General features: G+C 59.6%; 1 protein-coding gene across 1 annotated transcript in view; it reads right to left on the bottom strand.

Annotated features, from left to right (window-relative positions):
- The window catches only part of EPPK1 (epiplakin 1), a gene marked incomplete at its 3' end in the record, with an annotated part of 27,858 nt that extends 14,957 nt beyond the window's left edge, over nucleotides 1-12,901 (bottom strand). The window contains 4 exon segments of the mRNA XM_061355585.1: nucleotides 2,429-3,406; nucleotides 3,408-3,709; nucleotides 3,712-5,027; nucleotides 5,130-12,901. Coding sequence (XP_061211569.1) covers nucleotides 2,429-3,406; nucleotides 3,408-3,709; nucleotides 3,712-5,027; nucleotides 5,130-12,868 — 10,335 coding nt within the window.

Here is a 12,901-nt window from a genome sequence, read left to right as displayed (position 1 = left end):
GAGGGTCAACCATGGCTCCAAGTGCTCTGCCTCTGGGGCCAGGGACCTGGTTTGTCCTTTGGCTTCCTGGGGACCTCCCTCAGCAGAACACCAGAAGGTTTCGTGTTTATGAGCACAGGGAGGGGGCTCTGCTCCGATGGAATGGGTACAGCTCCCTGCTCCCATGGGGCCAGGAGAGCCAGGATCCCAGTGGGAAGGGACCTTAAAGCTCAGCCCCTCTGAGTGCCAGCACAGCCCGTCTGCCTGCTGCACCCCTGCCCACATCCTCACCCACGGGTCCCCTACTCACCCCCAGCACTGGGGAAGATGCCACCACCCCACCAGCCTCATGGGCTGCGGCTCATGGTCCCACTCCAGCCCCTGGCGTGGAGCCCCTCACTTGTACCAGAGCCCCCCGGAGATGTTTCCTTGGGACATGGAGTGTGGGACCCTCCCAAGCCCAGAGAGCTGAGCTCCCCCCACCAGACCCTCTGTGGGGACCCTCATGGCTCCATCCATTGCAGCTGGAAAGCCCTGGTATGCTGTGGGTTCTTGATAGCCCATCAATTAGTGCCAGGCTTGTTTCTGGCTATCATCTTCATTAACACTAATGGCTCAGGTTTTATCTGTCTGTGTTTGCTTCTTCCATCCCCTTAACAACTTAACAGAAGAAATAAGCATCTCCTCACTCCAGCTATCCTGTCTGACTGGTGTGACTGGCCAGGTTGGTTCCCATCACCGAGTCATTTGTCAATCAGGTTTACTCCTGTGCTGGTTTTGGTGGCCTTTTGACCAAATACCTCAAAGAAGCGGGTATCCTCCTTCTACTGCCTTGCAACACCAAAGCCCCATGGACCACCAGTTCTGGGCCACCGCTGAGACCCACTCACAGCCCCATGAAGGATCTCGGTCTCATCTCTGGGTGTTCTGCGGTGCCTTTGGACAGACACAGCTTCTGTGTTTTGCCCTGATGTGGGCGCGTTCCCTCCCTAACCCTAACCCCTGGTTTATTCTGACCACTGCTGAGCACACATCAGGTAACCTGTGATAACTGAGCCGGGGAAGAGAAGGCTCCTGAAGGGGAGACCTCAGAGCAGCTCCAGTGCCTAAAGGGGCTGCAGGGAGCCTGGAGAGGGGCTTGGGACAAGGGCCTGTAGGGACAGGCCAAGGGGAATGGCTTGAACCTGCCCGAGGGGAGACTGAGCTGAGCTCTTAGGCAGAAGCTCTTCCCTGTGAGGGTGCTGAGGCGCTGGCACAGGGTGCCCAGAGAAGCTGTGGCTGCCCCATCCCTGGCAGTGCTCAAGGCCAGGTTGGACACAGGGGCTTGGAGCAAGCTGCTCCAGTGGAAGGGGTCCCTGCCCTGGCAGGGGTTGGAGCTGGAGGAGCTTTGAGGTCTCTTCCAACCCAAACCCGTCTGGGACTCTGACTTCTCTCCTGTTAGTTTCCTTGGGAGCCTGTGCAAGCCCCCGGGCTATGCACCAGTTATGGCAGGGGTTTCACGGCTGCTCCTGTTTCCAGCTCTCGGCTGTGCAAGCTGTGGTAGAAAAGGCCATTTTCCAGGACATTACTTGGTTAATTGAGGCGAATGGCCAGGGTCACGCGTTTAAGGGGAGGGAGCTTCCTTCTAATAGCAGCAGTAGAATTACTCAGCCCTGACCTCCACGGCAGAGTGGTTCTGGGGCTGCCTCTGCTCCAGGAGCGCAGCGCATGCACATGGACCAGGTGAGCTCAGAGCAAGGATCAGAGCCCAGCAGCCTGGAGCCCGGAGCAGAGCCCTAGAGAGGCTCCATGGAGGAGTGGAGGGGATAAAGCACCGCCTGTGAGTGCACTGAGGGTAGATACCCCTGAGGGACCAAATACTCTGAGGGGAGGCTGCTTCTAGACCAGACACCACTGGAAAACTGCTCAGAGGGAGAGATTAAGGGTAAGCGAAGGTACTGTGTCCCATCCCAGTGCCACCTAACACCGGCCTGGGAAGGGCCTGCATGGAAACCTGATTTCCAGGCACCATCTAAGCTTGGAAACCTCCAACACCGACAACGCCCTGCAAATACACTAGGGATAATGTTCTTCATGCATAAAAAAAGAGAATAGAAGGAGGATAAAACCCCCATTCACACTACAGCAAACACAGCACGGATGAGGGAAACGAGGGCACCGTATGTCATCACAGTGACCTGGGATAACCCAAGCTGGTCCCTGTGCTCTCAAAGATGGGAGAAGGCAAAGGCTTAGCTCTGGTACCACTGAGCTTAGGGAGGACATAGGAAAGCTCTGCCTGATGAGAGTAGGGTATTGGAAAGAAAAGCAAACACAATAGAGACCCTTTAAATGGAAATCGAAGTTTATAAAACAGGGTATAAAAAGACAGAAAACTGAACCCAAACCATAAACATGAAAGCACAGGTCAGCAATGAAACAGGGCAAAATCGAAAAGGTTGGACACCTACATTCGAGAAATATTGAGAAAATAAAGACCTGTGTCCGGGTCGGGCACGCAGCGGCGCAGGAGCTGCATGTAGGTGAGGTTCTCCTCCGTGTTGGGGTCGAAGAAGCCCTTGGTGTCGTCGCTGGGGTCCGACAGGATCTGGTTCATCTCCTGGTCGAAGTACCCGCGCTGGTAGGCCACCTCCACGGGCAGGCGGTGGCTGTGCACAGGGTCAATGATGCCGCCGGTGGCGATCTGGGCCTCGAGCAGGCGGATGCCGTGCTCCTTGACGATGAGCTCCTTCCGCATGGCCTGGAAGAGGGAGATCTGCTCCCCGCTGTAGGGGTCGGTGTAGCCCGTCACGGCGCGCTCGGCCGACAGCAGCTTCTCGTGCAGCTCGGGCCCCACCAGCCCCGAGGAGACGGCCTCGTCCACGGAGAGCTTCCTGTTGGCCAGCGGGTCCACCAGGAAGCCGGTGGCAGCCTGCGCCTCCAGCAGCACCAGGGCCGTGCCCTGCCGCAGGATGCCCTTCCACATGGCCTGGTAGATGCTCATCTTCTCCAGCTTGCCGGGCTCGCCCTTGCAGGGCACCAGCACGCCGGCGATGCAGCCCGTGCCGTCCAGGTAGCGCTTGACCGAGGCCATTTCCGTCACCTCGGCCACTGTCCGGGCGCCCTGCACCAGGTCGGCCAGCGTGTCCTTGTCGATGATGCCCGAGTCCGCCAGGTCCGAGGCGCTCACCTGCCTCCTGAGGCCCCTGAACTTCACCGCGCTGCTGCGCTCCTGCGCCTCCTGCACCAGGGCCGTCAGCAGCGCTGCCAGCTCGTCCAGCGCCAGGCTCCCGGCGCGCAGCAGCCCCAGCAGCTCCTGCCTCTTGGCCTCCCTCACGTACCTGGAGAAGAGGAGCTCCCACAGGGACACCTTCCTGCCAAGGAAGCTGCTGCCCGGGACCTCGATGCTGCGGGACCGCAGGGACCGCTCCAGCTCCTGCTCCCGTTCCCGCTCTCGCTCCTGCTCCTGCTCCCGCTCCTGCTTCTGCTGCATCTCCAGCTCCCGCTCCTGCTCTCGCTCCCGCTCCCGCTCCAGCTCCTGCTTCTGCTGCATCTCCAGCTCCCGCTCCTGCTCCCGCTCCCGTTCCCGCTCCAGCTCCTGCTTCTGCTGCATCTCCAGCTCCCGCTCCTGCTCTCGCTCCTGCTTCTGCTGCATCTCCAGCTCCCGCTTCTGCTGCATCTCCAGCTCCCGCTCCCGCTCGTGCCGGGAGCTCACGGTCTCACCGTTCTGGGCTCGAACCAGCGCCGGGGCCGCCCGCTGCTCAGCCCCAGTGATGATGGTGGTGAGGAGGGCGCTCATCTCCGAGATGGTGACAGTCCCCGCCTTGTAGCGGCGCAGCAGGTCCTGGCGCCGGAGCTCGGGCACGTAGCGGGAGAAGAGGAGCTCCCAGAGGGTGACGCTCTGTCCCTGGAAGAGCCCCACGCTGAGCGTGGTGCGGGCGGCCTGCAGGGCTTGGCGGGCCTCCTCGCTCAGCTGGTGGAGCACGGAGCCCTTGTCCATGAGCTGCAGCATCAGCAGCCCCGTGTGCGGGTCGGGCACGCAGCGGCGCAGGAGCTGCATGTAGGTGAGGTTCTCGTGGGTGTTGGGGTCGAAGAAGCCCTTGGTGTCGTCGCTGGGGTCCGACAGGATCTGGTTCATCTCCTGGTCGAAGTACCCGCGCTGGTAGGCCACCTCCACGGGCAGGCGGTGGCTGTGCACGGGGTCGATGATGCCGCCGGTGGCGATCTGGGCCTCGAGCAGGCGGATGCCGTGCTCCTTGACGATGAGCTCCTTCCGCATGGCCTGGAAGAGGGAGATCTGCTCCCCGCTGTAGGGGTCGGTGTAGCCCGTCACGGCGCGCTCGGCCGACAGCAGCTTCTCGTGCAGCTCGGGCCCCACCAGCCCCGAGGAGACGGCCTCGTCCACGGAGAGCTTCCTGTTGGCCAGCGGGTCCACCAGGAAGCCGGTGGCAGCCTGCGCCTCCAGCAGCACCAGGGCCGTGCCCTGCCGCAGGATGCCCTTCCACATGGCCTGGTAGATGCTCATCTTCTCCAGCTTGCCGGGCTCGCCCTTGCAGGGCACCAGCACGCCGGCGATGCAGCCCGTGCCGTCCAGGTAGCGCTTGACCGAGGCCATTTCCGTCACCTCGGCCACTGTCCGGGCGCCCTGCACCAGGTCGGCCAGCGTGTCCTTGTCGATGATGCCCGAGTCCGCCAGGTCCGAGGCGCTCACCTGCCTCCTGAGGCCCCTGAACTTCACCGCGCTGCTGCGCTCCTGCGCCTCCTGCACCAGGGCCGTCAGCAGCGCTGCCAGCTCGTCCAGCGCCAGGCTCCCGGCGCGCAGCAGCCCCAGCAGCTCCTGCCTCTTGGCCTCCCTCACGTACCTGGAGAAGAGGAGCTCCCACAGGGACACCTTCCTGCCAAGGAAGCTGCTGCCCGGGACCTCGATGCTGCGGGACCGCAGGGACCGCTCCAGCTCCTGCTCCCGCTCCCGCTCCAGCTCCTGCTGCAGCTCCTGCTCCTGCTGCAGCTCCTGCTCCTGCTCCCGCTCCCGTTCCCCCTCCAGCTCCTGCTTCTGCTGCATCTCCAGCTCCCGCTCCTGCTCTCGCTCCCGCTCCCGCTCCCGTTCCCGCTCCTGCTTCTGCTGCATCTCCAGCTCCCGCTCCCGCTCCTGCTCCTGCTCCCGCTCCCGCTCTCGCTCCTGCTCCTGCTGCATCTCCAGCTCCCGCTCCTGCTGCATCTCCAGCTCCCGCTCCTGCTCTCGCTCCTGCTTCTGCTGCATCTCCAGCTCCCGCTCCTGCTGCATCTCCAGCTCCCGCTCCCGCTCGTGCCGGGAGCTCACGGTCTCGCCGTTCTGGGCTCGAACCGGCGCCGGGGCCGCCCGCTGCTCAGCCCCAGTGATGATGGTGGTGAGGAGGGCGCTCATCTCCGAGATGGTGACAGTCCCCGCCTTGTAGCGGCGCAGCAGGTCCTGGCGCCGGAGCTCGGGCACGTAGCGGGAGAAGAGGAGCTCCCAGAGGGTGACGCTCTGTCCCTGGAAGAGCCCCACGCTGAGCGTGGTGCGGGCGGCCTGCAGGGCTTGGCGGGCCTCCTCGCTCAGCTGGTGGAGCACGGAGCCCTTGTCCATGAGCTGCAGCATCAGCAGCCCCGTGTGCGGGTCGGGCACGCAGCGGCGCAGGAGCTGCATGTAGGTGAGGTTCTCGTGGGTGTTGGGGTCGAAGAAGCCCTTGGTGTCGTCGCTGGGGTCCGACAGGATCTGGTTCATCTCCTGGTCGAAGTACCCGCGCTGGTAGGCCACCTCCACGGGCAGGCGGTGGCTGTGCACGGGGTCGATGATGCCGCCGGTGGCGATCTGGGCCTCGAGCAGGCGGATGCCGTGCTCCTTGACGATGAGCTCCTTCCGCATGGCCTGGAAGAGGGAGATCTTTTGTCCCGTGCAGGGGTCGGTGTAGCCCGTCACTGATCTCTCTGCAGAGAGAAGTTTCTTCTGGAGTTCACTTCCTACGAGCCCCGAGGAGACAGCTTCATCCACAGAGAGCTTCTTGTTAGCCACTGGGTCAATGATGAATCCGGTGGCAGCCTGCGCCTCCAGCAGCACCAGGGCCGTGCCCTGCCGCAGGATGCCCTTCCACATGGCCTGGTAGATGCTCATCTTCTCCAGCTTGCCGGGCTCAGCTTTGGAGGGCACCAGGATGCCAGCAATGCTTCCCGTTCCTTCCAGGTATCTTCTCACGCTGTCCATCTGAGATATTCCTTCTGCCGTCTCTCTTCCTTTGTGGAGTTTTTCCATCGTTTCTTTTGTAATTATCTGGGCACTGAGAAGTTCTGTTGCTGTGATCTGTTGTCTGATTCCTTGGAACCATACATCACTTCTGCCTTCTTCTTTCTCTTTAATGATGTTCAGTATTGTTTCAATGATTCCTTGGATAATGTGATGTGATTCCTCTTTGTACTTTTTCACCAGTTCTTTTCTCTTCTCCTCTGTGATGTACTCAGAGCAGAGAAGTTCCCACAGTGATAGTACCTGTCCTTTGTATTTTCCAACAGGCACTTGCACCTTTGTAGACATCAGGGCTGCTTTTGTTTGCTCGTCGATATAGAAATAGTCATCATCCTTCTCCATGACCTGCAGCAGGTACCAGCCCGTTTCCCTGTCTTTGGAACATCTCTGCAGGAGCTGGCTGTAGCTGATCTTCTCGTGAGTGTTTGGATCTATAAAACCTTTGCTGCCATGGTCAGGATCAGACAGCATGAGGAACATGTCATCATCCAAGTGTCCGCGCCGGTAGGCCACCTCCAGGGGCAGGCGGTGGCTGTGCTCGGGGTCGATGATGCCGCCAGTGGCGATCTGGGCCTCGAGCAGGCGGATGCCGTGCTCCTTGACTGTTACCTTCTGCTTTATGGCCTGAAAGAGGGACATCTTCTTCCCTGTTTGAGGATCTGTGTATCCGGTCACCGCTTTCTCTGCGGACAGGAGCTGCCTCTGGAAGTTGCTCCCCACCAGTCCAGACGAGATGGCCTCGTCCACGGAGAGCTTCTCATTTTTCAGTGGGTCAATGAGGAAACCAGTGGCAGCCTGTGCCTCTAGCAGCCCCAGAGCACACTGCTCTGTGAGAAGGCCCTTCTCCAGGGCCTGGTAGATGCTCATCTTCTCTTTCCTTGATGGGAGTAGAACCCCGGCAATGCATCCAGTGCCCTCTAAGTACCTCTTGACGGTGTCCCTCTTGGTGAGGCTGGCCAGCGGGAGGCTTCCATCCTGGAGCTGCTCTAGGGTTTTCTTGTCAATGATCTCAGAGTTAAACAATTCTGATACTGACACATCCCCCCGGAGTCCTTTCACCTTGAGGGCTCCTGCTCTCTGCTCTGTGTCCTCAATGATTCTGAAGAGGAGGGCTGTAAGGCCTGCCAGGGTTAGGGTTTTGCACTTGTACTGCATCACCAGTTCTTTCCTTTTCTGCTCGGAGATGTAATGAGAGCAGAGAATTTCCCAGATGGAAACTGTCTGGTCCTTAAACTTCCCAACTTTGATGTTTAGAGGCTTGGAGCGCAAATCCTGCTTTGTAAACTCATCAATGTAGAAGTACCTGCCTCCCTCCTGTACAACCTGCAGCATGTACAGCCCCGTCTCTGAATCCTGGACACATCTCTCCAGGAGCTGCATGTAGGTGAGGTTCTCGTGGGTGTTGGGGTCGAAGAAGCCCTTGGTGTCGTCGCTGGGGTCCGACAGGATCTGGTTCATCTCCTGGTCGAAGTACCCGCGCTGGTAGGCCACCTCCACTGGGATGCGGTGGCTGTGCACGGGGTCGATGATGCCGCCGGTGGCGATCTGGGCCTCGAGCAGGCGGATGCCGTGGCTCTTCACGATCAGTCCTTGGTTCATGGCTTCAAACAAGGACATTGGGGCTTTCGTGTAGGGATCGGTGTAGCCCGTCACGGCCCGCTCTGCACAGAGCAGCTTCTCAAACACCTCCCCTCCAATTAGACCTGCAGCTAATGCTTCCTCCACTGAGCACTTCTGGTTCTTCTCTGGGTCAATGATGTAGCCGGTGGCAGCCTGTGCCTCCAGCAGCACCAGCGCTGTCCCTGGCCTCAGGATGCCCTTCCTCATGGCCTGGTAGATGCTCATCTTCACATTGCTTGGCTGTATGAGGACCCCCGCTATGAAATTGCTGCCCTCCAGGTACCTGCGGACAGAGTCCATTTCAGTGACTTCTTTGACTGTTTTCTTCCCCTGGTTGAGCTCATCGAGGGTTTTCTTGTCTATCAGTTGGGACTGGAAGAGGTCACTGGCAGAAACTCTTTTCCGCAGGCCCTGGAAAGCAAACTTCTTTCCTTGTGTCTCTGTCTCTTTGATGATTGTGGTGACGATTGCTATGATTTCATGCAGCACTTCAGTGTTCTCCTCTTTGTACCTTTGCACCAGCTCTCTTCTCCTGCTGTCTGAGAGGTATTCGGAGTTGAGGAGGTCCCAGACTGACACTGTCTGTCCTTTGAAGCGCCCTATGTTGACACAGACAGTCACAGATTTCAGCACCTCCATGGTCTGCTCATCCACACAGAACATCGCGTTTTCGGACAGGGGAAGAAGCCAGAGACCTGACTCAGGCTCCTGAAAGCATCTGTCCTTCAGCTGCTGGTAGGTCACGTTCTCCTTTGTGTTTGGATCAAAGAAGAGTTGGGTTCTGTCATCCAGCTGGGACAGGGTTTGGTGGAGGTCCTCATCGTAGAAGCCGTACCTGTACGCGGCCTGGAGTGGAAGGTGGAGGTGGTGAATGGGATCAATGACCCCGCCAGTGGCCAGCTGGGCCTCCAGCAAGGGAACAGCCTCTCCCAGAGGAATCAGCTCCTTCCTGAGCGCTTGGCATAGGGAGATGGAGTTTCCGGTGTAGGGGTCCGTGTACCCGGTCACTGCCCGCTCGGCCAGCAGGAGCTTCTCAGTGAGCTCTTCACCCACTAGAGCAGCTCTCACTGCGTCCCTCACACTGAGTCTCTGGTTTGTTGCTGGGTCACTCAGGTACCCTGTGGCCGCCTGAGCTTCCAGCAGCCTCAGAGCAGCCCCAGGGAGGAGGAGGTGGTTCTTCATGGCATCGTAGAAGCTCATCTTCTTTCGGGATGCCTCTATGAATACCCCAGCAATGCTGCCTGTGCCCTGCAGGTACCTCCTCACACTCTCCATCGCAGCCACCTCCTCAGGAGTTCGTACGCCCTGGGCCAGTTCTTCAAATGTCTGCTTCGTGATGATGCCAGCGTCCAGCAGCCACACTGCAGGGACGCTGCCCCGCAGGCCCTCCAGGGTGAGCTGGGTGCGGGCTTTCATCTCCATCTCCCCAACCAAGCTGAGCACAAGAGCAACCAGCTCCTGCAGTGACGCTTCCTCGGACCGGAACCTCTCCACAAAGTCCCTCCTCCTCTGCTCCTCAGTGAAATACCCGGAGTGGATTAGTTCCCACAGGGAGACCCCTCTCTCCTCCACCACGGTCTCCTCAAAGATCCGCTGGATTTCTTCGTCGCTGCGGGCAGGAGCAGCCGCCTGTGGCACGGGCAACAAGTGGAAGCCGGAGACCTCGTCCTTCTGGCAGCGCTCGATCAGCTCTGCATAGCTCACGGTCTCTTTGCTGTCTGGGACACAGAAGGCTCTGTTGGCATCACTGGGCTTAGAAAGGGCCTTGCTCGTGTCCTCATCCAGGCACCCCCGCTTCTGGGCAGAGTCTATGGGGATATAGTGGCCACAAGTTGGGTCAATGATGCCTCCGGTAGCCATCTGCACCTCCATCAACTGCATGGCCTGTTTGTCCGTGATCAGGCCCTTCTTCATTGCCTGGAAGAGGGGTATCTTCTTGCCTGTGAAAGGATCCTTATAGCCTGTGACAGCCCCTTCTGCATGCTGCAGCTTCTCATGGACTTCTGGTCCAATGACTCCCTTCTTGACGGCATCGTCCACACAGAGCTTCTGGTTGTTAACTGGGTCGATGATGAAGCCTGTGGCAGCCTGGGCCTCCAGCAACGGGAGGGCCATTCCAGGCAGCATGATGTTTTGCTTCATGGCCTCATAAATGCTTATCCTCTGATTTGACGGCTGGAGAACGATCCCCCCGATGCTGCCAGAGCCGTAGAGGTACTTTCTGACAGAGTCCATGTGCAGGACTTCCTCCGGCGTGACGGCTCCCTCCAGCACCCTCTCAAACAGGGCCCTGTCAATGACACCCGTCTCCATCAGGTGGTAGGCGCTGACACTGCCCCTCATGGCTGGGAACTTGATGGGCGCCCATCTTTTCATTTCCTCCTCCAGCATGGCTCGGATGCGCTCCAGGCTGAGCTTCCGCAGCTGGTAGTGGTTGAATATCTCCCGGCGCTTCCCCTCGCTGAAGTACTCAGAGTTGAGCAGGTCCCACACAGAGACCTTCTCTCCCCGCAGCCTCCCAAACCTGACCCGCAGCCCGGAGCTCTGGAACACCCGCCTGGTGGCTTCATCCACAAACTGCCGCTTTCTGCTGTTCAGGGGCAGGAGGCAGAGCCCGGTGGAGGGCTCAGTGATGCACTTCTCCTTCAGCTGCAGGTAGGTGAGGTTCTCGTGGGTGTTGGGGTCAAAGAAGCCCTTGGTGTCGTCGCTGGGGTCCGAGAGGATCAAGTTCATCTTCTTGTCAAAGTACCCGCGCTTGTAGGCCACCTCCACGGGGATGCGGTGGCTGTTGACAGGGTCGATGATGCCTCCGGTGGCGATCTGGGCCTCCAGCAGGCGGATGCCGTGCTCCCTGACGATGAGCTCCTTCTGCATGGCCTGGAAGAGGGAGATGGTGCTCCCTGAGTAAGGGTCTCTGTAGCCAGTGACCGATTTCTCTGCAGCCAGAAGCTTGTCGTAGACATCAGGGCCAATGACACCTGCTCGCAAGGCCTCCTCCACAGAATACCTTCTGTTGGCAGCCGGGTCAATGATGAACCCGGTGGCAGCCTGGGCCTCCAGGAGGATCAGGGACGTTCCTGGCCTTAGAAGTCCCTTCCGCTTTGCCTGGTAGATGCTGATCTTGTCCTGGGAGTCAGGAAGCAGCAGTCCACCAATGCTACCTGTCCCTTGCAGGTACTTCTTGACCGTGTCCATGCTGACCACTTCTTTGGCCGACGTTTCTCCCTCCTTCAGTTTCTTGAACAAATCTCTGTTGATGATTTCAGAGCTCAGGAGCTGGTCAGCTGTCACCCGGTCCCTCAGTCCTTCGAAGGTGACGTTAGCAGGGGAAGCCATCTCCTCGATGGTGGCACTGACTGCCTTACTCAGCTCTTGCATGGAGAGGGCTCCTGCCAGGTACTGCTGGGATAGAGCAGCTCTTTGCTCGCTCTGGATGCAGTCTGAGAAGAGAAGTTTCCAGAGGGACACGGACCTTCCCTTGAATTTGCCCAAAGCCACAGGTACCCCTGTGTTTTCCAGAGCTGTCTGGGTCTTGTGGTCAAAGAAGAGGTGGGTTCCCTTGAGCCCCTCTCTGCTGTCTCCTCCAAGGGGCAGCAGCAGGAGCCCAGTGCTGGGATCAGTCACACAGCGCTGGAGCAGGTCTGCGTAGGTCAACTTCTCCTTGGAGCTGGGGTCCAAGAACCCTTTCATGTCACTGGTAGGAGTGGAGAGGAGCTGTCTCGTGGCCTCGTCCAGGTACCCCCACTTGCAGGCTGTCTCTGCGGGGACACGGAGGTGTTTTCCTGGAGCAATCACCCCACCAGTGGCTACCTGAGCCTCCAGAAGGCAGAGGCCGTGATCCTTGGAGACAAAGCCCTTCCTGATGGCTTGGAACAGAGAGAGCATCTCTCCAGTGCAGGGGTCCCTGTACCCTGTGATGCTCTTCTCAGCTGAAGACAGTTTCTCATGAAGCTCTGGGCCAATGAGACCAACTCTAACAGCCTCATCCACTGAATAGCTTTTGTTCTTGATGGGGTCCGTCAGGCTGCCGGTGGAGGCCTGCACCTGCAGGAGCAGCAGGGCAGTGCCAGGCATGAGGAGATGCTCCCTCAGGGCCTGGTAGATGCTCTTCTGCTCACCGGAAGGCAAGGCAATGCCTGCCACGGTCCTCGTCCCACGCAGGAACCGCTGAACTGAGTCACTCTCGGCAACCTCCTGGGCAGAGACCCTGCCCTCCTCGAGACCTCGGAACGTGTCCGAGCTGATGATGCCCGAGTCCAGCAGGTCCCTGCTGCTCACCCGCCCTCCCAGCCCCGGGAACGTCGTCTGCAGGGGCAAGAGGAGGAAGCCTGAGCCTGGTTCAGTGACACAGCGCTTGATAAGCTCCATGTAGGTGACCCTCTCCATCGTACTGGGGTTGAGGAACCTTTTGCCATCCTCATTGCTTGGATCGGAGAGGAGCTGGCTCATCTCTTCATCTAAATACCCCCTCTCACAGGCCACATCCGCTGGGAGCCGGTGGCCGGTGCTGGGGTCAATGATGCCACCGGTCGCGATCTGGGCCTGGAGCAGGCGGATGCCTTGGTCCCTCCCCACCAGCTCCTTCTGCATGGCCTGGAACAGGGGAATCTTCTCTTCCGTGTAGGGGTCCACGAAACCGGTGGCAGCTTTCTCTGCAGCGAGCAGCTTGTCCTTCAGCTCCAGCCCCACCAGCCCTGCCTGCACAGCTTCCACCACAGGCACCCGCCTGCTCTTCACCGGGTCAGCCAGGGCGCCCGTGGCTGCCTGGGCCTCGAGGAGCCAAAGCGCCGACTCCAGACTCAGGAGGTGCTCCCTGGTGGCATCATAGAAACCCATCATCTGCTTGGAAGCCTCCACGTACACCCCAGCAATGCTGCCAGCTGCTGCCAGGGCCTTGCTGGGACCCTCCTTCCCCGTCATTCTGCTCTCCTTGCGGGCCAGCACGTCCTGGCACCAGTGCTTTGCTCCTGGGGTGGCTTCCTGGGGAGACACAGGGGCAGCGTGGCCGTTCAGTGCAGGCTCGCTCTCCATCCTCCCGCTGCTCTGCTCCCACTGCTGTCACGA

Source organism: Neopsephotus bourkii, unplaced genomic scaffold, assembly GCF_033783945.1.
Source record: "Neopsephotus bourkii isolate Nb327-2 ecotype Australia unplaced genomic scaffold, CSIRO-AGI_Nbou_v1 NB_808, whole genome shotgun sequence".
NCBI lineage: Eukaryota > Metazoa > Chordata > Aves > Psittaciformes > Psittacidae > Neopsephotus > Neopsephotus bourkii.
Note: the sequence above shows the minus strand (reverse complement) of the source record. Positions and strands in the feature narration are given on the sequence as shown.